This window comes from Periophthalmus magnuspinnatus, chromosome 20 (genome assembly GCF_009829125.3).
Source record: "Periophthalmus magnuspinnatus isolate fPerMag1 chromosome 20, fPerMag1.2.pri, whole genome shotgun sequence".
NCBI classification, from domain to species: domain Eukaryota; kingdom Metazoa; phylum Chordata; class Actinopteri; order Gobiiformes; family Gobiidae; genus Periophthalmus; species Periophthalmus magnuspinnatus.
The window spans coordinates 16,691,505-16,716,918 of NC_047145.1; the positions used below are offsets into that span (position 1 = coordinate 16,691,505).

A 25,414-nucleotide genomic window follows, 5' to 3' on the forward strand; every position below is an offset into this window, starting at 1 on the left:
CCTTGAAACATAATCTGAAACCAGAACGCTTTTCATCAAGACAATGGTAGTTCTGGGTTTCCCAGCCATTTTATTATTCTGTTACAATTTTAAAAATATACACTATTTCAATTACCAAAATGCATTTCAGTGAACAGAGAGTGCACAGCACAGTGCAGATTACCTCGATTTGCATCTTGAGATGAGTCTTGAAGTGTGACAGCAGAGTGAGGAAAATGGACAGAGAGAGTTCAAAGACCTCGGGCACAGATGAGACCCCGTTCTTAGACAGAGCCACACACAGGTACTGCTTGATGGCATTTATGAACATCTCATTGGTTTTAAAAATGGGCCCAGCATTCTGCAGAATAGACAGAAGCAGCTGCAGAGACAAGACCTTTGACCGTAACTCATGAGACCTAAGAAGACAAAACACAAAAGAGATTTAATTATGTAGGTTTGTTATTTCCAGTGAATATTTAAAGACATATTAAGGCCATATTGTGATAAAACAAGGACAACTGTAACACTAAAACACATCATAATGTATCAGGGATTTCACAAACAAATAATCAGTGTTTTTCAGCTAACTCATGCTTCCCTACTTTATATGCTGTTACTGGCTCCTTTTCACCGATTCCTTTTATCTTCAAAGGGCAGAGGACATTTGTGGGAAAAACTAAATGTGTCTCTTTTTTCTTTTGAAATTCATCAAAATAAACATTAAAAATTCTTGGAACAACACGAGTATCTTTTCAACATTTCTATGCTAACCTAAAAGCAGACTGATGCCTCATTGTTTATCCAAGTTCTCAAATTATTATTGGACCAATCTCATTTAGAAACATGACTCAAATATTTTCCTACACACAGTGCCCTCACAAAGAATGAGATGGAAAAGCTGATTCTGACTAAGCAAATGCCACAGTAAGTAGATTTCTAGTAGTACTAATTTTATATAGATAGAGGATCATGTTTTTTTCTTAAGCCAATTAAAACAGGCATATCTCCTGTAGGCTGTAAAATGTAAAAGAAACAAAGCCAAAGAAGGACTAACTTGGGATCTGGTGGTCCATCAGACAACGGCTTCATAGACAGTTTACAAAGCGATCGAAAGACGAGGAAGGCGTCTTTCTGGAGAATGTGGGAGAATTTTGCTCCTGGAGGCTGGCCCGGAGCAGCACCAGATTCCTGCAAAATCCAATGAATAATTGAATATGTAGTAAATTCATCAATAAACGCAACAACTAACAAACAACAACAACAAACACTAGGTAAACGTTGTGTGCTTTACCTGAGTGTCAGTGGACGAGACAGATAGCCGGTCGTCGGGAAGTGAGGGGGTGAAGGTGGCAGAGATGGGCGTTCCCGGGATGCCGTTGGCGTGGACATGCTCAGTGTCGCTGCCCGCGGTCCCTTCATCCTCCTGTGAGCTCTGATTGCCCTCGGTGACAGCCTCGGCAGGCTCAGACTCGGCTGGCTCTCCCGAATCCTTCGCCTCAGAGCACAGGTTTGCAGGGTCTAGACAGTGCCCTGTGGGTATAGAATAAATGAAAAAAAGGGAAACAATAATATGCAAAATCAACCTGAACATCCAACATATATTTTCCAGTTTGTCAATAAGTTACTTGGCTGCTCTTACCTCCAGCTACAGTATTGACTACTTCTTGAAGTATACTCTGGACAATTTCCTGGGCTTTCTCCTCATAGTTGGGAGCGTCTCCTTCCTCACTGGCCTCCGTATGCTCTTGAGCTTCTGCATCTAAATTGTATGAAATTTAATAAAATATAATAATAACAATAATTTATAAAAATGAAAGTAGTTCACTGGATTTATATAGACCCTTGTAATATATGTGCTCTTTCATAACCAAATGCATTTCTATATGTTTTTCAAAACTAGCCAAGTACATTGTCAGAACTATACCTATATTTAATCCAGTGTTATTGCTTACTCTGTGCCGCTGCTGTCGCCTGGTCTGCTTCTGTCTGCTCATTTTCTGCTTCACAAAACTCTGTCCCGTTCTCTGGGTCTGGACTCTCGTAGGCGGGCCCCTGCTCTGACACAGACCGGCTGCTCCCCTCGGGAGCGGGGGTGGACGGGGCTGTGGAGGGCGTGGAGGGGGCAGAGGGGATGTTGATGGTCGGGGTGGAAGGCGTGGTGGGACCGTTGGCCTCTTGGATCGGGCTCTTTGACTCGTTCTGAGGCGTGACCGGGGAGTGTTGTCGATGGCGCTCTCTCTCCTGCTGCTTTGCCTCCTGCAGCTACAAGCCACAAACACAACATGTACTCTGGTGAATATAAAATCACAACAAAAAGACAAAAAGAAGTGTTTCCAAATTATTGACACAGAAAAAAAGTGAATGTACAAATCAGGCATAACACTATCGCCATCCACCCATTTGTGTCCAAAGCACAACTTGTTTCTCACCCAGCTTAATCTTACAGGACATCATAATAGTCAGACCAGTGGACACATAATGTTATACCTGATCAATGCAAGTTGCTCAACAAACTTTGATGTCTGTAGTAATGAAAAGATAAAGGTAGAAACGTTTGATGCTTGTATATACAAAGTTTAAGTCCAATGATAGCAAACAGCATTTGCTCTAGAAAATAAATGCTTGGCTGGTGCGTCACGGCTGATATAAGTAACCACTTCCTCTGATATGGGAATCTGAGTGCCACTATACTTTGGTGAAGGTAGGTCATGAGCCAAAAGTGGGTCAGAAAACATTAACACAGAGCTGAAGCCTGATCATTGTATTATTCACAGTCAAATGTATTTGAGAGCGACACTCACAAATCATCTCTGCAAGATGTAATAATCTATGTGAAAGATACTGATGCTGAAAACTGTCCGGTGAATGTTTTTCACTCAAGTGGAATTATAAGAATGCAGGAAGTGTTTGTAGTGTCAAAAATGATCTCCTAAAAGAAATGTGAAGACAAAGCACAGTTACTGACTGGATAGAAACAGAAGCAAATGGTAAATGGTAAATAAAATCTGTGACAGATAAAATAATGGTGATAGATGGTGACCTCCCCCCCTCTGGAGAAGAGAAGTGTTTCAACAAAACACCGTAATGCCCAATGTATTTGATAATGAAAAATGAAGCCACCGGGCACATACTATAGCTGTTGATTTAAGATACTAATAGTCATCTATGTTAAGTGAACAGAAGACAAATAAACTCCCAAATTAAACTGATTGCCCTTTTATCTACAGGTCAGGACTGAAGAATATGGGGCTGATGGGAGCAGGTTGCCCTGCATATGTGCTGTAGCCATAACCACTGAGTCACACACAGATGTTCAAACACTGGTCTCTCAAAGACTTTTTGTTTATTAGGTTTTCTGTGTTGCATGTCACATAATATTTCACATTCAATGAGACAGCATTCTTAAAGGAAACAATTAGTATTGAATATAAGCAACGGTAACAAGGGTAGACAAGCAGAGCTTAAGGAGAGCAGCCCAGGCAGAGCAAACAAACTAAGCTCATTATTTAAATGCCACCTCAGTGGGATAGTGAAGGCTGAGCCGAGTGTTAGAGCCCAAGACAGGCTCTTAGGATGCATGTGTGTGATCATAATACACCTTTACATCTCAGAGTCTGCCATGTTTCTGCCTCTCTACCTTGTTATAGTGTCAGGCAAAACTCTACAATAACTGTATCCCAAAACAGTACAAAACGGTCAGCAGCATGTCAGCTGGAGCCATCTTTGCCATAACATTTAGCAAACCCCAAGAGTTCACGTTAATGACAATGTGCCAAGGTGTGGGAGAGCAAAATGATTTGAAGACATGTCAACAAGCTACGGCAAGCACAAAATGGAAGAAAAGTACATAGAAGCGCCTGCTCCGGGGCGGTGTAGGAGCCAGAGAAATGAGTGCAGGATGACAGAAGCATGATGCAAACACAGACACAGTGTTCAGTCCAATCAGGCAAATCACAGCAGTCCTGCAAGCTTTACCTGGCGGTCACGCTTTCTGGAGGCCAGAGACCAAGATATCTTGTGATTTGTAAGCTATGTGTCCAAAGGAACGGAGGGAGGCAGGTAAGGGGGGAAAGTGTCATTCAAAAAGAAAAAAAGGACATTAGAGCAGGTTTTGTTGGGTCAAATCATCTTCTAATTGTCCCTCACAAAATACAAACAAACATAAATTTGACTGAAAGGTACAGTACACATACAGAATATGTAGTATATCTATTGCATTCGCAACAGATATTTGGCACAAACATTTAACACGAAAGACAGACTCTGACTTCAGAGAGGCTTAACAATTGGCCCCTTGCTGTGGTTTTGAGGCTCTGCTGTTGACTCTTCCTCTGCATGGGTAAAATAAATATGTGATTGTGTTGAACATACTGCTTGGTTTTCCATCCGTGCGAAGATGACGTTGAGCATCTGTGTGAGCGTGGCCTTGGCGGTGGTCTGGTTGATGAGGTTTTTGCTAGCCAGGTAGATGTTGTAGCAGGTGCGCACAGCCTGCAGGACAGTCCCCTCATGGATCTCTATGTGCTGAGAGGTGACCGCTGTCAACAAGGCCTGGACAAAAGACACACAACCTGAGATGGAGCCACTATATGTTCAAATAGTGTGATAAATCTAAAGCTTCATAAATATAATTTAACATATTAAGCCATAACAGCCATTACAAAATATTTGGTCAGTTTCTTCTCCAGATCACATAAGGGCTCAATTCAGTCAGTGACATTTTTTTTAAAGGTTAAAAAAGTACCTGGTGAGGATGAAATTAAATGAATCTTTGTGTCAACATGTACAAACATAATTTGTGAGAAAACCGAATCCTTTGAATAAAAAATATTTTTATAAAACACAATTGTGCCTAACAATAGCTCCAGATGTAACTCAAAGTCTCACCTTGATGATCTGGAGTTGCACCCCTTCATCGGTCTGAGGGCCCTGGAAGCAGGCGCAGATGGTTTCGATGATGCGGTCGATGAGCTTCTTGCCCGGGGCGGTGCTGTCAGGGGCATTGCCGGTCAGGTGGCCGTATGCGATCAGCTTCTACACAAGCAAAACATACACAGGCTCGAGCAAAAGTCATATTATAATGTACAACTGTTGTGACATCTTTGCCCTGCAACCTTTTGACCTCTCCTCAGAAACACTGGAGGGTGTGTGGTGCGACTCTGCACTGACCTGTAAACAGTCTAGCGAGGTGATGACGATGCGGGGACATTTGGACTGACATGCAAGCTCAAACGGCAAGAAGTACTTGTCGGCCTCGATGAAGTTGGTCTTGGATTTGATGGGGGGTAAAGTGCTGGAACCTGATTTATTGTCTCCACTGGGCGGACTAGAGAAGAAATACAGAGTTATGAGCGACATTCCAAACCAATGAACTGAACCATGCGTCTTGCATGGTTTAGAATTGGGAACACACTCGTTTTATTTTAATAGCCAAGTAGTCAGTAATTTTTTTTTTTTTTTAATTAGTCGACTAGTCAAATGCTGTAGCTGGAGAATACTTTCATAAAATTGAACACATTTAGGCTTAAAATATGGTACATGAGGGCTTCTGGTGGCCAATATTTACAAGCTAACAAAAAAAAATAAAAATAAATATACAGTCAGGAAAATTTAATAAGAGCTGTTTTTGTAATAAAAAACTGTTTTCCTAATAAAATGGTACATGTACATTGCAGCCTTAAACGTTTACCATCCCTTTGACACAGAAGCAGTATGACTAACACATGAATAGTCTGTGTTCAGAGCTGGATGTTACACCAATATACACAACAACATTTTGCTCAAGACTTAATTTAAAATGAGATTACTCTAGCCGTGTTTCTCAGGGCAAATAACACCACATTTTATGACAGTGGATTAAACATATTGCCTGGACACTTCAAAGTTGTATTTGATCTGTCCTGGGAGGCTTAGTAGTCCCAGAAATGTGCTATTTAAAACCCAGACTTGATGCATCCCCGCTGACAAAGCATCTTCACTGAATCATACAGACAAACTCACATTAAGCCGTTATAAGCTTACACTCAGAGCAGAGGTGGACCATTGATTTTAGCAGACATGCGTTCACAGCATCCCTAACCACACCCAAACTGCGCTGGGATGAGACAGCGATGGGAGTGGAGGGAGGAGGGAGAAGGAGGAGGAGGAGGAGGAGGAGGAGGAGGAGGAGGAGGAGGAGGAGGAGGAGGAGGGAGGGACACGCGGGCTCACACAGAAAGGGAGAGGTTTCATTGTTTATGTCTTGGCAATAGAAAGGCATGACTTCAGCTTTTTCAAGGGGACGACCTCAGAATGCCAGATAAACACAGCATAAGGCAGCTATGTATGAGAAAATGTGAGCCAAGATGGAAGTAAGCCATGCGAGCGTTTAAATATGAAAAGATAAAATTACACTCGAGAGGAGTGATGATACAAGATATATTCATTGCATTTAAGATGACAAGTTGTGAGCACTGATGGAGCTTATCTGTATTTTTGTATATTGGGGCCTTGTCCATTGTGTTAAAAAGTCTACAGGGAGCACTGATCGGCCCATCCTCCACTCACTCTTAAGCAGCTTATTATCATGATATGCAGATTCACTTACATACATGAGGTCTCAAGTGTAGTAAATTAATAATGACAGGACGATTTTAATGGCGGCTGGCAATAAAAGCTAAAAGATTTGGGGGTAGCTCATTTTTCAATTAAAAAAACAATACACAATACATATACAAATAGCACAACAAGGATAACAGCTATGTGCCAGTGTGTTTTAGTATCATGCCTTTCCCTTTTTGGAATTGTAAATGCACCTGATAAATGTGATCGCAAAAATTTTAAAGCGCAAAAGATTTGTTTGTAAGGAAAGATGGAATAATTTCCTGTTTCATTGTCCCTTGTGTTAACAGCTGCGATTCAGAGGCAGTGCACAGTTCCAAATATTTCACAATCACTGGAAGTACATCATTTTTATTTTATTTTAAATGCTCCCAATGATACCGTAAAAGGTGCGTCGTATATAATGTCATATTTTAAATGGCCCGATATTACACAAAATAGACTCTTGTGAGCTTTAAGCCATGTTAGAATGCTTTTACCTCCTCCAAAACCTGGAGTTGTGTTTTGTTTCATTCACACATGTTCAAGTAACCCTTATAATTAGTCTGTTTACATCTCCAAAGCTCAAAATATAATTCCAAAATAGCAATTCCAGGAATGAAATGATCCAAGTGACTCTAGTGAAGGTGGAGTTTAAAAACACAGTGGAGCACTTCATCTGTTACAGCAGTGTTTTCAGTTTGAGAGAAATAATACGCAGGGTTTGTGTGTTAGACAAGTGTGAATGCAACAAAACAACTCCAGGTATGTTTTTGAGGAAACATTATTGCATAGATCCGAAAATAGTGTAATATGGGTCCTTAAACTTTGACCATGGATGTCAAGATTATTTGGTTTGCCTATTATGTTTTTATCACTCATAAAAGATAGATTTGATACTTTTTAGTGATATCATGCTGGGGGTGTACATGCATGTCTATGACGGGATGTTCAGCAGTTAGCATGGTGACACAACGCACACATTAGAAAACACTGCCAAAAATGTTTTAAAATACTAAATTTATTTAATTAACACATTTTCAGGAGTCTGTGACTGATATGAGTGTTCATGATCCCATTTAGGTGCTTGATTTTCAAAAAAGGTGAGAGTGAGTAACTGAAAGAGTAAAAGGCATATAAAGGCATATCTTATCTTATCTTATCTTAAAAACTGTTGGCTAACGCTAGCTAGCTTGTGACAGTACTGTAATTTGTAAATGATTATTTTACAGCACAAATCTCACCAGTCTGACCATAAAGTCAGTTCTTTATGGTCAGACTGTGTTAAAATAATGGTCAGACTGTGTTAAAATAAAGCTCAGATTAAAGTCTAACTTGAGTAACAGAGCTTCAGACACAGCAGAGCCTACAGTTAGCATCACCCCCAGAGGGAATGTTGATGACATCAGCTGCAAAGTATCAATAATTGTAAAATCATGATGTTTCTTCTCACAATAATGGCAACAGGAAAAGGTTTTACTGTGACATTCCAACTTCCTACTTAAAATTGGATGCTGTTGAGTAAATTACTTTTTATAACCAATTCTAGATTAAAATGCATAATGCGTTTTATTATTACGATTTCCCAGACAAAACCTTGTTATTTCCATCAGTACTCGAGTGGAATGCAAAATCCTCTGCTGGTGTTCACAATACTTTTTAGTCACTAACAATCTTTGATCTAAAAGTTTCCAGCTTTTGAGTGTGCAACGGGTCAAGCTAATTTGGAGAGAAATTCGGTAAGGCAGAAAAAAATAATAGCTTTGTTTGCTGGCTTGAAAGTTAAAATAAGACCACAGGAAGAAGATAAGGAAGCAGGGCACTCAAGGCACACATTACTGTGAACCTGGAGTTTCTGCAATCTCAGGCAGAGCATCAGACAGTACTTTGTGGAAAATGTGACACAAAAACACAAAAATAAAGTAATAGTGGTAGTAGTTCTTCCTAAAATAGACTCACGATCACAGTTAATCAATTCTTACCTCAATTTTTCAGATTCCTCTTTGATTTCCTCTGAAACACAAAAGAAGGGAAAGATTAAATTTAATTAGTATTGCAATAGGTCTTGGGAATGTTGAATATGCTGTATTTTATTCTGCTAATGACACCGCGGGGACTGAAGCCAGATTTATAAGCCAACACACAGGATTATGACACTTTTATGAAGGACATATTTCTCATGAAATGGCCCAAGAGCAAAACGTTTTATCTGTCACATTATAAGACGCTGCAGCTGCGATGAGAAGCAGCCTCTATACATCCAAAACAATGGATACATTTTTGCAGATTGAAATTGAAAACGAATCCATGGTAATAATAACATACGCTCTTGATGGTATAAAAAAAAATCAAAAAAAAAAAAAAATCACGACTGCACATAATTAACTATCTGTGAGCACATATCAGACTTTTCCTTTTGTTTTTGTTTTTTGCAAATAGGGATGTCAAGGTAAATCATGTAATCAATAACCGTGACAATTCAGGTCAAAATATCAATGTAATTGTATTCAAATTATAAAATGTAAAGTGCTTTTGGGCAACCTACCAGTTTCATTTAAAGAAGCTGATCACAAACTTAGGGTGACCAAAATTTCAAAGTTCAAAACTGAAAATAACATTGTCATCAGTAAAATTATTCCAAGATTATTACTTCATATGTGAGAACACAGTTTGGCAATGTTTATGTAAAATGGTCAGTTTTGAGTGGTCATTTTCTTACTTAAATCCTATAGAGACTTCACCATCGTGTTGCCTTAACTTCCATCCACAGAACCATCACTCACTGCAGGCTAAAATTCCCTGTTTATTTCACAGATCTCCGGGCATGAAAGCAGTTGTATGAACTTGCTGAGAGTTGGCACAGTTGAGAGAGGAAGAGAGTGTGACAGACTCAGAAGGAGGGATGACAGAAAGAGGGACAGAAATAGAGCAAGGCGAGAGGGAGAGGGGGAGAGAGAGAGAGAGGGAGGGCAGAATTTGCACTAGGCGTTTAAAGGCAGTTTTGAGTGAGAGAGCTGACTGCGATAGTTGGGGAAAACCCACTAAAAGCAATGACAGCTCAATTATTTCACCACTGGAAGGCTCAGTAATGCACTCAGAGAGAATATTTAGCACTTAACACTCAATGGAGGTATTAGAGGGCTGGTTTAAGACTATTTCACTGTAGTCCCACGGAAGAGCAGGCAACACCATCAGAGTGGACATATTTAGTTATACATGTGCTTTAAACAATAGCATAATCTCCATCTTTTCGGTGAATAGCATAAAGTTGAAAACACTGAATCAAACAAATGCATAATGGATTTGATAAGAACTGTGGTAAAAAAAAAAAAAAAAACAGAGCAATTTGTTTTGTTTCATTCATAGGTGGACAACTTGTGTACTATTAGGGCTGCACAATATATTGTAAAAGTATTGACGTTGCAATATTGGCCCTTTTCACGGAACTGCGTGGCTAGTTCTGGTTCTCTCAAAAAGTGTGAAGCAGCATTCCTGCTGCATTCATTGTGTATTGGAAATTAGCCATGTCACACTAAAATAAGTAAATATTTAAATACAAGGCAACGGACAGCAAGTTACTGATAGATAATCACAGACAACTTGTCAAGACCTTTACTACGATGTAAATACTTCACCGGAGGAAGCTTCTGTAATTAAGAAAGCTTGAAGCTAATGCTAACTGAAATAAAAATTAATTGATGTCAAAATTGCACTACAATCTGATTTTACACAGAAAAACATCGACTTGTCATTAGATGTATTTGTTTGGAGTTCTATTTTGAGATTTAGATTAGCATACCATTAGCTTTGAGACACAAACATCTACTTTTATAAAACACACAAGTTTCTTTCTATATTTAAAGATTGATTTATTTTAGCAAGGCCCTAAAAAAATTTTCAGAGAATGAATGGTGTGGGAAGAGACGATGCACTGTTTGAGAGAACCGGAACTTACCGGGCAGCTCCATGAAAACGACCTATTGGGTCACGATAATCGCAACAAACATAGGCTTATTTATGATTTTACATAGTTCTATTTATGTATATTACAATATTTCCCAATATTTTGCAGACCTATTTGCTACAATGAAGAAGTCATATTTTTCTCTATAAATCAGTAGTTGTTGAGACCTTGCAGAGAGCCAAATGGCACAAGAAACAGTTTGGTCTGAACCATCTCCAGCGTGTGATGTTGAACTGAAATGCACTTTTGGTGGCTGCGGCAGGAACCAGGCCAGGATTCAAGAGAAATGAATTGAAGTGCCAGTGTGATGCAATCAGAGAGCGCATCAAGCACAACGGAAAAAGAAAAAGGAGGAAAAACACAGGGACGGGACACAGAGACAGATAAAGGACGTGATGGAGAAGGCCAGATGCCAATATTCAACAAACACGATTATGTCTTTCCTCTTTACTGCACAAGATGTTTGGGTTTTTGTAGAAAATGGGCTGAAAACGTGATTATGCCGTTTTTCAATTTGGGACTTTGTTTTGTTCTGTATCATTAACTGAAATAGCAAAATACTAAAACATAAATTAAGCACATTTCTTCTTTTTTATTACCTCAATAGATTCCATGAATATAAAATTATTTCAGTAATAAGCAATATCAAGCAGTATTTAGAGCAATTCCAGTCAAAACAAAGCAATGACAATTTTGTCTCCCATGTACCACCCTCAATATTTACTTATTCTTCACACAGGTATTTTACTGGTCTCTATTAAAATAACAATAAAAACAAAACATTAAAATTTAACAGTACGAGTCAAAAACCAACTGTCTAGACTATCATTTTGTATTGATTTGTTCCTGGTTTTCAAAGTCTGGTACTTTCTCCAAGGGCTTCTCATAACTGTCCAGTCCCTGCTCTGCCCAGTGAGTGCCCCAGTCCAGAACGGACAAGCAGAATCTGAACACTTTCTTTCAAAGATGTGTGAAATTTCAAACAAGCCGTGACCCCAGGCCTCTTAGCATTAGCCTCACGTACCACCATCTCTAACAGAGTTGTGGCTAATACATGTATGCTAATGCTAATGCTAGGAGACGACAGGCGGGATCGAGCTGGGGCCCTGTCACATCCAAGTGCCACATAATTATCCTGGTGTGTCAGAAGGGTGTTGATGAAGAAAAGTCTCGCAGGATTTGAACTAAGAAACCATAGCAACAGACACAATGGTGGACTAGTATTAGATTTAAGCGTACACCGGTGGGTCAGGCTAATTCAAGAACATCATTTGCAATATAAATTTCAGTTTTGTGTACAATATAGGTATAAAAGGCTTAATAGATAAAATAATAAATAAATCCACTGTAACCAACTGTAACCATTTAAATTCAGGCATGTTTATTTATTGGCACTTTTTCACCTTCAAGGCACTCAAAGCACTTTACATCAAGGAACCACTCATCCATTCACACACACATTTACACACCAGGACTGGGGGACTTGCCCAAGGACATGAGTATTCATCTGTGGGAGCTGGACCACTCTACCAAAGACGTTTATGTCAAGAGTGGGTTTTGAATCGCCAACCTTCGGGTCAGAGGACGAAGACGCTGATCAATGAGGTACTGTGATAGTGGAAACCATCACAGTTGCAGTCTATATGGTGTATTTCAAACCATGTTGAAGATTTTCAGTATTCATATGTACAAGCTCTGCAAACTGCTTTGGTCTAACCCTTGGATCACCTCAGTACAAGCTATAGTTACACATTAACCTCTCCTCCACACTATCTGAATGTCATAGAAAACACTGCTGACCGTTCTGTGCTCTGTCCTTGCGTTGCACCAAACACAGAACTCACCAGAGACTGTAGCTCTATAGGACTGAGAGAAAGTCCCACAGAGAGGCCCCCACACTTTAATGTAGAGACTGAAAAGACCAGGGGCCCACCAGAGCTATGTGCACCCCATACTGAGAAATCTGAGTACAAAGTAACTTAGTGTAACTTTGAACTAGAGACAGCAATGGAATGTAATAAGTTATGAATCTGTAGCATCACTATCACATACAGTTCATCCCAAGGACACATTCATAACATTTTGTGACTTGTCAAGAGCATGCTTTAATTCAGATTCAAAAATATGACAGTGTCGAAACAGCAGGGGCTAAAGCACAGTACTCCTGCTCACCAGTGAAGCATCATGTACATTAAAACACATTAGAGACTTCCTGAACAGAGCAAGCCTCACACAGCCGCAAAGAGCTCCATAATGCCTAAGAGCTGACACACCGTCATCATTTAAAGCAGACAACCTTCTTAGTCAAGTTCCTTAAACATAAAAAGCTTCTGAAAAGTAGAGAGCTTGGGCCAAGACATTACAAAATATGACAAGAACTTTTTAGATTGCACCATATATAAAAAATAATTGCCTTCATGGAGGAGAAACAGTGTGCAATACCATCAAACTGACAATGATGTCTTCATTATCTCATCCTCCACTGTTCCCTCATCAAGAAACAAGTGGGTCATACAACTGTCCCATTTCTCTGCGTGTTACATAAGAAACCCCACAAACCGCTCCAGCCACAGCCTCTACTCCAGATATCATCATCTTAAGTTATTACAAACTGTTATTTCAAGCGAACAATAAAGCTCCTTTTAAGCCAAAAAAGGGTCAGTGAAAAGCTAGTTTATGTTGTGCTATGCAGTTGTTGAAGTCTACACAGATAAAACATACAGTAATGCCGGCAGACACTACTCTAGTCAAGTAAGTAACTTCGTTTGTTTATACTGCAGTACTATGAGTATTAGTAGAGGCTTTGTTATCATGATGAGGAAATATAATAAGTTGAGATCCTCTTATAACAACAGTCACACTCAGCAGGTACAGAAGTATACATATTCAAACACCAGTGTACAGCGTGCATATGTGTGTGAATGGGTGAGTGGCTCCTTGATGTAAAGTGCTTTGAGTGCCTTGAAGGTGGAAAAGTGCTATATAAAAATGTGACCATTTACCAAATACTCAAGCTAAGTTAAAGAGGCCTATGTCATGTTTTCAGCATATCACTACCATTACTTCTACTGCTGCTGGTACTACTACACACAATAGAGTACAGTTACTTGCACCTACAACCTCGGCTATACCTGCTTTTGTCCTCAAATTCAATTTCTACAAACATAGAAGAAAACATTATCAAAAAATATATGTTTACAATTTCAATTTGTTTTCCAGCTCCAAAACTCATCATGTTGTGCGTTCTGAAAATGTACACACACTATAATATCAGCTGTATTATAGAAACATAATAGCCTTTGGTGACCACAGACTCTGATACACAACACCGAGTGAACACAGCCACGGTGAAAAATACATGAGGCGGTGACGAAAGGAGAGAGCCAGTGTGCCCCGGCCAGGAGTCAGATCACGCACAACCTACAAGTCTCTCAATGCTGTAGGAAAAATGGAAATGTTGAAGTTTTACAAATTTGTCTTATTTGGAAGAGCTTTTAATCACGTGATAATGTTTCCTTGTCAAAATCATATGAAGTAATGTTGTGTGTCATTCATATTAGGGCTGTAGCGTTGTCAGTCGGCTTAAGGAATTTCTTGGTTGACTAAAGTGGATCAATTAATCTAATAAGGGTTGCAGCATGACACATTGCTGACAAAGGCTCTTAAAATGATTAGGATCTTGTAAAAAAAATAAAAAAAATTAAAATTAAAATTAAAATTAAAAAACCATACAAAAGTACCAGTCATCAGCTCTGAAGTGAAATGGCAGATTAAGCAGCCCAGTCACTCCCAAAACTTTCTGCTGTGGTCCATATACATAATAATAATCTAATAAAAATAATAGTAATAAGTAGCTCCAAACCCTGACACTCTTTGATATATACAGCAGTCTATGACGCTCCTCTGTGTTTTTAAAGTCCAGTCTGACTGTCAGAGCTTACATAGTTAACATGTCACTTCAATCTGGAACATTCCCAAGAGCTTTGAAAACTGTGGTTATCAAGCCTCTCCTAAAGAAGAGCAGCCTTGATGCCACAATATTGAACAATTACCGACCAATCTCAAATCTGCCATTTTTTGGAAAAGTCCTCGAAAAAGTTGTTTACCAACAGTTTTATAGTATTAACTTTTTCCAAATGAACAACTCCTTTGATGTTTAAACCCCACCACTGAGACTGCTCTTATCAAGGTGACAAATGACATCCGCCTGAACACTGATGCAAGCAAAGTCTTGATCCTGTTAGTTCTGAGCGATGTCTTTGACACTGGATCATGGGATCCTCTTACAGAGACTGGAAGACTGGGTGGGCATCTCTGTAAGGCATTTAACTGGTTGAAGTCCTATCTAGAAAACATGGAGTACTTTGTTCAAATTGGAAAATGTGTCTCAGATTAAATTTCCCTGACCTCCGGGGTTCCCCAGAGGTAAATCTTGAGACCCCTGTTGTTCAATCTGTACATGTTGCCATTAGGCCAGTTAATAAGCAGCAGTAATGTGTCCTGCCACAACTATGCAGATGACCCTCAGATCTATGTCTCACTGGCACCAGGTGAATATGGACCAGTGGATTCACTCTGCCACTGCATCAGTGTGGATGCAAAAACAACTTTCTCCAGTTAAAACTCAGACAAGACTGAAGTCATAATCTTTGACCCACAAAAACATAGAGAAAGTTTTAGCAGTCACCCCCAGTCTCTCTCTCTAAAACCTTCAAATCAGGCTAGAAATCGAGGGGTAATAATGGACTCAGACTTGAACTGCACTGGCTTCATGTAGCTCAAAGAATAAACTTTAAAGCAGCTCTGCTTGTGTAAAAGTCTCTCCATGGCCTAGCACCAAAGTATATCTCCTACATGTTAGTGCCATATGACCCATCTCACACTCTGAGGACTTCAGGGACCGGCCTCCTGCTGGTGCCCAGAGTCAGGACTTAACATGAATCAGCTTTTCAGTTTTATGCAGCTAAAACCTGGAACAATCTTCCTGAAGATGTGACACAGACTTCTACTTTGACAATGTTTAAATCCAGGCTCAAAACAATTCGGTTTAGCTGTGCATATGACTGAAAGGTTTTTATTCTGCACTCTTCTGTTTTAATGTTAATATTATGATGACTATTTGTGATTATTTATGTTTTGATTTGTGTGATTTTAATGTGTTACTTATTCTGTAAAGCAATTTGAACCACTTTGTGTACAAACTGTGCTATACAAATAAACTTGCCTTGCCTTACACTGACACGCAGCTTTGGAACATTTTCACTAATAGTAGTAATAAATTATTTTTTTTTAAATCGTGTCATTTCCAAAAGTAAGTCTTCAACTCAGTAAAAGCACATTGTTGTTTGGAGAGTTCAGAATGTGTTTTGGAGGAATAAAGTTGACAATATTTCTGCATCATTTATGACTTGGAAATTATCATTGAAAATATCAATATAACTAATAAAAAAAATCACACTAAATCAATCTGTGAAAAAAAGTGTTTCAAGTTAAAATCAACTGGGCAGTATGACAAAAATAAAACACATGGCTTCTCTCGTCAGTGTACCAGCAGATGAAGACCTCTTCTACTGGCATTTTGGATAAACAGATTTCAGTTAGCAAATCTAAGGCAGTTTGAAAAATCCAAATATCATAAGCCTTTCTGTTAACCTTTCTGCATGAAGTGACGAGTCTGAAAATACAAGAATGAACTCAGACACTAGATCCCTGGAGGAGGAGCAGAGGCAGCTACACCTTATGTAATGCATGTTTGAATAGGGTTTAATAAAGGATCCTTCTATCACACGAGACGCGAGGAGGCAAACTGATCCCGACTTAGACAACGATGAGAGAGTCTTAAATGCAAAGGTGCCACTATAACAGGCAGATGATGAGTCAGCCAGGTCACAACAGTTTAAAATGGGGGATTGCTCACAGCGATTTTAAATACACTGTGCCCACATAAACGTTTAACAGGTTAAGCTGTAGTCATTCTCCGCATCTGTTACTCATTGTTTTATAAGAAGGTTTATGTTTTTTTAAGAGCTATGCAAAGCCAAAGACACAAGTGTGGGTTTTCAATATCCAAATGAGATAATAGAGGGATTCAGATAGTAGCTTAATATTTGGATTGCTTTATTCTATTTACTTAAATACTACGATTTGTTATCATATACAATCCTAACATTTGACATTTTAGATGGAAACAACCACACCAATAAATAAAACACTATTACGGGGTCTGCATTTTCACAAACATAGAGCACTCCTAGCTTAATATAATCCTCTCAGTTTTTCCAAGACTACAGCAAACTTGTGTCCTCTTTAGTTTGTTTTACTACCTATTCTTTATGTGTAGAATCTTCTGAGACACATCTTTATCCAAATTTAATTCTGTCACACATTTGGTTTCCCTGTAGTCTGTTTGCAATGAACTTTAAACAGGACTTGCAATAAATAGCTCTACTAAAAAGACCTTCTCACATATTCATTGAGCTATCATCACTGAATAAATAAACACTACACACAGGGGCTAAACTGTGCTGGGTGGAGATCATGATGGTGCATTTTTACAAATCCCACCGTGCACATAGCAAAGACAATCTGTTTCATTCTGCATCACACCAAAGTCCACACTCTTGTCAGGGCAGCGTGACAAACAGCCCTCTGGCCCTATCACTGCTGACAGACAACCACTGCACAGAGACGGCCCTCTCCTCCACAGCACCATGACCAAGCATTCCTCAGCCAGCAGCCAAGTCCAGCAGCCTGAGGAGGGAGGGTCCACTACAGGGAGAGCATAGGCCAGACTGCAGACTGTCCCATCTCCTCTCCAGACATCTTGGGTTCAGACAGAAGCTATGATAATCTGACAAAATAAATAAAATGACTCCTTACCCACCTTATTCTGCTCTGGACACTTTTACTTCTTACTCCTACTAATCCGCACTACATTTGTGATTGGCACTTCTGGATAAGCAGTACAGTTGTAAAAGTATTGAAAATTAGACACTAATCAATACTAAAACTAGTATCGAAACTAGATACTAATTTGAACAAGTATTGATACTAAAAAAGTCGCATTCACAGAACAGAAATGAACTTTTCCTTAACAACTTTAGAATGATCTTGAGCTGTACATCAATAAGTATAAGACTACAAAGATTGTATCTCAAAGCCACTAATCACTCCTTTAAAGATAGTGAGGTACAGATCCTAGCCAAAGAAAAAATGGTTTGTGAGGAGAATTAAAGAGGCAATTTTTGTTAGGAAAGACAATCCATCATTGAAGAGGAATGGGAGGCTTAGACAACATTTATCTCCTATTTATAACTCTATCCTCAGACCTAAATCAAAACAAGGAAAACAATAGTGATAGCCAATATGCTAATAGGTGTGAGAGCACCCATTAGGAGCCTGAAAGATTATGCTAAATATGACTCGGGCACACTTCAAACACACACTGTAAACTGTAAACAAATAGGTGTGTTAGTTTCAATGTATTTAACTCCTCCCTTCAGACAGATATAAGGCAGTGTCCACCAGCAATCTGACCAGAATTGAAGAAGCCGCTTGGATGAGCAGCGAAACATCACTTCACTCTTTTTGTACAGTTGAGAGAATATATTTTTTCTTTTGCTATACAATATAGACTAGTATAGGCTAATGGACGACATGTATGACTGACGCATTAAATAGATATAAGAGTGCATGGCAATATATAAAAGAAAGTAATATGATTTAAGGTTGAAAATCACATTCTACTGTCTAAAGAAGGCGTGCTTTTAATATGCGCCAACAACTCAGCAGTGTACCCTTTCCCTGCACAGCTTTAAACAGCTTTGTATTCTGTATATAACTTATTCGAGACTGGCAGCCCTATGCAAAATCATACAACTATAATTAAAATGGCGGCAACTTCCAGAATAAGGTAAAAATTTTACTTATCTATGTCCCCAGATAAAAGGTAAACAAATACTGCATTAATGTCAACAGTTACAGCTGTAGGTGGTCAAGTCTTGATTTTGATTGTTCTTATTCCCCTGCTGTTCTTAAACTTTGCTTTGCAAGGCTGTAATTTCCCCATTGTGGGCCAAATGCATGTGGGCCATCTTGTGTAATATTTTTAATTGATTAGTTGTTGTCTTAGTCAACATAGCATTAGTCAACCTATCAATTTTACTGGGATTACATCAGTGAGGACAGAGGCAGTAGGTCTGGTGGGAGATGCCCTCTGGAGACACTCTGCTACGTCACATCAGCCAGAGCAACAAAACACAGGAGGGGGAGGACTGGTCAGAATATAAACTATACATTTTCAAAACCTAACAAGCAGGGACTACTGTTTTACAAATAGAGCATTGTCATTATGTTATTTTGTCTCTTGCATCCTCTCCTTAGTGTTTTGTGAATTGGTTTTATGATTATTATAAAAATGTGATATTACTCAGTTGAAAATGTATTGTCTGCTTACTGTACTAGTGACTAGTTTTCACAGTTCTGTTATTTACAATTGCTAAAAGAGTTAATGATAGGTCAGTAGCCATCACCTGAGCAGGAAGCCGAACACCAGAAAAACCATCCCATTGAATTAGCATTTCAAAGACCCATCTGTGTCTAGTCCAGATCTGACGACTGGCACCAAGCTCTCTATCCGACCCCTTTGGTTTTCCCCATGATGCTCTGGTGGCCATAGAAACAGCCGAGGGGCGGGTGTGTGGCTGACAAATACCTCCTTCACGTGCCCTGATGACTTGATAACAACACAAGAAGTAAAAGGTAAAGTTTTATTTTTATTCAGAGCCCAACACTGGCCCTATTATCCAGAGCAAGAATACTCATTACCCCTCTGGTGTATTCATTAATCAAGCTACAGCCTCGGGTAAAAAGACATAGTAAAGTTCCTCTGCGATTAATCTTGGGATAAATCGTGGGCAGGTACCCACCTCCAAACTCGATACAGATAAACAGCTGAGACCACCACCAAGAGCATGAGAAGAATCAGCCCCCTGACATTTCTATTGTCTGCACTGAAAGGAAAGGTTGCCCAGCAGTAATTACATCTGAGGAGGTTGTCCAGGATACCACGCTTATGTTTGTGTGGTGAGGCCTAACCAGTCTAATGCTTACTTAAAATATCAGGTGTTAACTAGCTTTGTTTAACTTGCTAAGGAGACTCTTTAATATGTTTTGATGTGGCTCAAAAGGTTATTAGATGTGAACATTTTGCTAGGTACAGGACACATAAGTTTTGAATAGAGAAAAAAGAACTTAGTGCTATATTTATGCTAAACTGTCCTGTTTTACATTTCTTAAAAATTCGGCTTGCATCCATTGCATTTTGATGTGTTCCTCTGTGTCAAATCACTTCCCAATAGATTTTTTTCACAAAAAAGTGCAACTAACAATTTATATACATTAGAAGATTGTGGTGGATCTATTCAAAAAGCATTTCCCCTGAACTTTAAGGCATCCAGTCCAGAGAGTCCAGAGAGTGCTGAGAAAACAGTTATATAAATGAAGTAGACAGGAGACATAGTTGGCTACTTTTCACGTTGTTTGTTGCCCTTTGAGTACAAAACTTCCTATAGCATCTGCCTCAGTATAATGATGAAAAAAATACCTTATACAACAATAAGTTACAGCCATCCCATGGAGAGAAAAGAATGCCTTATCTGTTTGGGTGATAATTAATGGATACGTTTTCCCACAACAAACAACAGACAATGGAGACAAACACTGGTTTAAGATTGGAGGTGCAGCGCTCACTCATCACAGCTGAGAGTAAACCTCCTCCTCAGCCTAGATAAAAGGATTATTTATGCTTACCCAGAGAGGACTGGTACTGCCACGTCCACTACTCTGCCGCTCATTACCTCAATATCAGTCACCCTTTGGGGCAAGCACCAGGAGCTTAGCCTGCTCTTAGTCTACGTCGGCAGCAGTCTTATCAAAAACAGTGTCCTAAATATCCAGGTCAAAACTGTTTGACACTTACACTACTGAGAAAGTGGGTATTTTCTGAACGGTGACGCCATATAGAGAGAAGCGAGACTGAAAATAATTGGCTCAGTTTATTTTTTTTACAGGAATGAATTACCATTTAGAAAAAACATCCAATTTCTTATTTAAGCATTTTAGCAGTATATCAACCACTAAATGAAGCAGGGATTCAATGAATAGTCTTTCAGTGAAACCAACAGTAAAGCTGAGAATAAGACATTTAAGGAAAGAGGCAAACAAAATGCCAAAATTACCCTATGTGTAAAACATTTTCCTTGTGTCTACTCATATACAACAAGACCAGGTATGAAAGTTATAAAAGGCCTTGCTTTCATATCTGCTTGTAGTGCCATCTCCCAAAATCTACACTTCTTGTTTTCCACATCTGCTTTTGGGCCATTTTAGAATATGGAAATGAACCAAGCAGCACATAAATATGCATTTTATTCAAGCCAGAGACCATGAAAGCCTTTTGATAACATATTAAGAATCTCCCCATGCACAAAAAAAACTAAGACTTTCTATTTATCATTCAGTCATTTGTACTGCCTGGCAAGTCTGCCATTCCCATCTGCAGTTACCTGGAATGCCCTCTGCGCCAAAACCACACACTTCCACTTTTAGTTTGATATTTTCTGTCAAAATTATGACAGCTGCTGGTAAAGGGGCCATCAGTTACACTAGGAGACAGCTAGAGCGAACTATTGGTCGACTGAAGTACTTTTTATACTGAGGGGCTTAGTTGGTGGGTCTTCAGAGAGAAATAGTATAAAGTTAATTAACAGGCATGATCATTTATACCTCGCTGCTTATCATGGGAGCACATGCGGCAGCTTCATAGATGTGTTCACAATCCTTAATTATCAGACATCCCACTGGTGTCAATAGCACCACAGCCAACTGGAGCGGAAACATGGAAGGATTGAAGAAGTTTGCCCATTCTTAGTGAGTCTACAGCTATTGAACACTGCTTGGCAAAAGCTTTATGATTTGTTCTGAGGCAGTGTTATGTTAACTGCATGCTAAATCCATCATTGCCTCTTTACAAACAAGCTCTGGTGAAGAGGGACCACTTTGGAGAATAACACATTTGAAACAAAAATCTCATGAGATATGATCACACCTGTTAACACCAAACCATCACACTAACAGCCCCATGTTTGGGACCTCTCATCTGACCCTGTGTCTCCACACCCCGAGGATGGGGATAATGAGCCATGTGCACAGCAGGCCTCCAGCCAGGAAACAGACTCCCCCTGTACACATCTCTTCAGCAGGTTAGCTTCAATGACCACTATGCATCTGAGTTCAAATGATTCTTGTTATGGACAAATCTCAATTAGACTGATCATCCACAGACAGCTTTGTGTGAAGTTACCAACTATAGCCCAAGACTAAACTGCCATGAAGTATATAGTTGTTTATGCTCCAAACTTTACCCAAGAAACCCATTTGTGGCCCTGTTCAATCATATCACGGGATCAACTTGCACAATCTGGAGTGCGTGAGACTCTGAGACAATGTTCTTTGGGGGAAACAGAGGACTGACATTTTGATAATCCAAAAGAAAGGTCAGGAGGAGCACCAGGATAGTGCACTGTCAAAGGCCACAGCAGAGGCTTCCACTGCATTTCTTCACTTCAAACCCTCCAGCAGGTCAATGGCACACAGACTACAGCAGAATGAAACTCACCTTATACTGCTGCCTTTTATGGGGTATACAAGGAGACTGAGTGTTAAATCAACATATTAATATCACTTTTTTTCTGGGACACAACTAACCACCAAAGTCTTCTTTCCAAGCACTTTACACTACAAGGTGATAATATAGATCTACATCACCACAAAAGCCTCAAATAACCACAATCCATATATATATACTATTGTGCAAGAAATAACTACTAGACTTTTGAGGATAAAAAACCTTCTCATTCTTTGTAAAGTCTCTTGCGCATCCTTAGTTCCATAAAAAACAGGCAAGTCTAGACTTATTTTGCCTACAGTGCCATGATGCAAAAATCTGATAGTTGAATGTCTTTATTAAGAGCGCTGCTGCAGTAAAAACAGAGGCAGGATATGTGCCTACAGTTTACATGGGACCATTGTTGACTGGCAGAGTCATGTTACTCCAAAGCAGAAGAGACAGCATTCAGGCATCAGGCTGAAACTTCTACTGGTTTATTCATGCCTGCTGTGGTGGTTTCTTTTGTTTACTTATAGTGAAACAGTTATAGTCAAAATAAATTCCTAGATTTATATTGGGCACAGGTTTAGTGTGTGTACAGGCTAAAAAAAACAAACATTGTTTAGTTTTATTTTCATTGTCAGACATCTATATTCAGAGAACCCAATTGAAAACAAGGTGGTCCATCTCAAGGTGCTATTCTTAAATAAATGCAATACAACGCAATACAACACAATACAGTTGTAGTTGTTGTTGTTGTTGTTAGTGGAAAATAATAAAAACTCCCAACCTTCTGCAAGAGGCACCTGCTAGCAAACAGCTACATAAAGTTAACACATGTAAGCTCACAAGAACAGAAATGCTCGGTATGCCCATCATAATAAAAGCCTAATTACAATAAATGGTATAAACTATTTAGAAATGTAATATTTTGACCTCTACATAGCTGTACCATTATTTACTTAATTTGTCGATTAAATGTGGTGCCCTCTTTAATTCACAAATACATCTTTATGTATAGCTCGGTTATAACTCTATTTTGGTATTGACCGGAAGTAGTTTTTACTGATAGTGGTGAACTTGTCAGAGAAGTGTTACTGTCTCACAACTGAGCTGTCACCTTGTGCTTTTGGTCTTTCCCCTTTTCCTATCAAGTTACACAATATACGATGATCCAACTGAACACAGATAATAGAAAATCAAGAAATAAACAACGTACCACCCTCCAAATAGTTTTCCAAAGAGGCTACTACACCACGGCTACATCGCCAGGAAGAGAGCCATGCATCGCACCTTCCTGATGTGTGGCAAACAAAAACACTTTCGTTCCGCCATGCTACAGTGTATTTACGTTGTCTCTACATGGTTAAAACATATGTTAAGCTAGTGTCTTGTCACTTTTGCGCTGTGTTCAAGGATCGGCCTGTTTTTGTGTCGTTACTTGGCTTGAGCATCGCGTTCATGTAGCAAACAGAAACACCCACCCCTCCTGCACCATTTCCGTGTTTTATACGTGCCACGTCAATTAAATATAAATGTGTGCCCAATGCAACACTAAGAGAGGGATTATTGCGTGTGGATAATGTTGTTCTAATAAACCCTGTGCTGTTATAGTGTGCGACATTGTTCCTGGAGCAGAAACAGCCGGGTTAATAAGTAAAGGGGCTGCATGACGTGTCTAAATCAATGAGTGAAAGATAGCATGAAATATGATGCAAAACAACACAACTTACCTAATGCCACCTCACAGGCTTTACGCAGCTGGGAATGGTGAGCCTTCTTCACCTCTTTGTCGGCCAAGATCTTTTCCAAAGCTCTGGTTAGGAACATGTTTTTCGTCTTTTTGCCCTCATACATGTCGCACAGGAATTTGGGGCGAGGGGTACCTGGTCCCAAAGGGGGCTGCGGCCGCCTCGATCCGAAATGTATTCCTTTTCAAATGTCAGTCACACAGCCCCTAACACACAAACATAAATAAACACAGAAGGTGGGGTAAATCCCTCAGATTTCCATTAACAACCTGCCTCCTGCGCCATGTTGGAGAGAGGAAACGACGTCACGTACGTTTTAAGCTCGGCCGCAGTGAGGCAGCACAGAGAGGGAGCCAGCTGAGCCTCCTCCCAGACACAGCTGAGTGTGCACACACAACACCAGCAAAACAATGCATTTATCAGAGCAAAACAATGCATTTATCATAAAGGATCCAGATATGACATTTAGCTTTTTGTGTGAAAGAATTTTACCTTATTAATTCAACTGAATAAGCCTTCTGCAAGTGTCACTGGCTATTTAACTCTAATTATTTGAATAGTGTTAATGTTTTGGCATATATAATCAGCATTAATAAATAAATTGGAATGATTTGACCTTATTAATTGCCCACATTTAGCCCTAGGTATTAAAAGTATTGACAAAGGATATTTTCTGCACCCTATTTTATTCTTTGTCAACCATTAGTATTTTTTAGTGTTTTTTTTTTATTTTTTATTCTGCACTCTTCTGTTTTAATGGTAATTTTATGATGTTTAATTGTGGTTATTTATGTTTTGATTTGTATGATTTTAATATCACTTTGAATTACCTTGTGTACCAATTGTGCTGTATAAATAAACTTGTCTTGTTCTGCCTTGTCTATTTTGCCGTTATTGTTTCATGCTACAGAACAACACCTGCATGTTTAGCATTGCCACAGTCTAGTGCTGCAGCTTTGAGTAATGTTTTGCAAAGTTTGGGAGCAAACACCCAGAGATAACCTGGCAATCTGACAGCACTGTTTTGGCAGCAGTGGGTAGCGCAGTTCAATTTGGACTGTTTATGTATCCAACATTTCTGGATATATAAATAAGATGGGATTTGGAAAGGTATTAAGAGTCAATTGCCAGATCTTAGCAACAGAGGACATACAGTAATAACACAGAAGCAGTTTAGAAAGTGTTTATTAAGAAATACTGCTCACTAAAATGTGCAAAAAATAAAACTGAAATATTTACAAAATGCAAAGATGAAATTTCACAGTTGCAGATGTGTTTTTCAATAATTCAAAGTAATGCACAAGAATGACTATGTTATATTACAGGTACTTTATTACTATTAAATACAGTATAGATAGATGCAGGCACTGAATGAAACAAACCATATTTGAATACTATTCGATTGCAAAAGCACCTGCTCAAAATATGCTACTATTAATGTAAATGTCAGTACAGTACAAATTAATACAG

General features: G+C 39.2%; 1 protein-coding gene across 2 annotated transcripts in view; it reads right to left on the minus strand.

Annotated features, from left to right (window-relative positions):
- Positions 1–24,259, minus strand: part of arfgef1 (ADP-ribosylation factor guanine nucleotide-exchange factor 1 (brefeldin A-inhibited)) — a 41,895-nt gene extending 17,636 nt beyond the window's left edge. Inside the window, exons 1-11 of one of the 2 annotated variants that reach the window (XM_033986155.2) lie at positions 23,927–24,259; positions 8,544–8,574; positions 5,152–5,308; positions 4,870–5,016; positions 4,354–4,533; positions 3,958–4,011; positions 1,935–2,244; positions 1,622–1,741; positions 1,274–1,512; positions 1,037–1,170; positions 164–398 (exon numbers count right to left, since the gene is read on the minus strand). In XM_033986155.2, the coding sequence (XP_033842046.1) occupies positions 164–398; positions 1,037–1,170; positions 1,274–1,512; positions 1,622–1,741; positions 1,935–2,244; positions 3,958–4,011; positions 4,354–4,533; positions 4,870–5,016; positions 5,152–5,308; positions 8,544–8,574; positions 23,927–24,050 (1,731 nt within the window). In that variant the 5' untranslated portion in view covers positions 24,051–24,259. The remainder of the gene's footprint in view (positions 1–163; positions 399–1,036; positions 1,171–1,273; positions 1,513–1,621; positions 1,742–1,934; positions 2,245–3,957; positions 4,012–4,353; positions 4,534–4,869; positions 5,017–5,151; positions 5,309–8,543; positions 8,575–23,926) is intronic. The other variant, XM_055229894.1, reaches the window with a different exon arrangement.
- Positions 24,260–25,414: the final 1,155 nt, after the last annotated feature.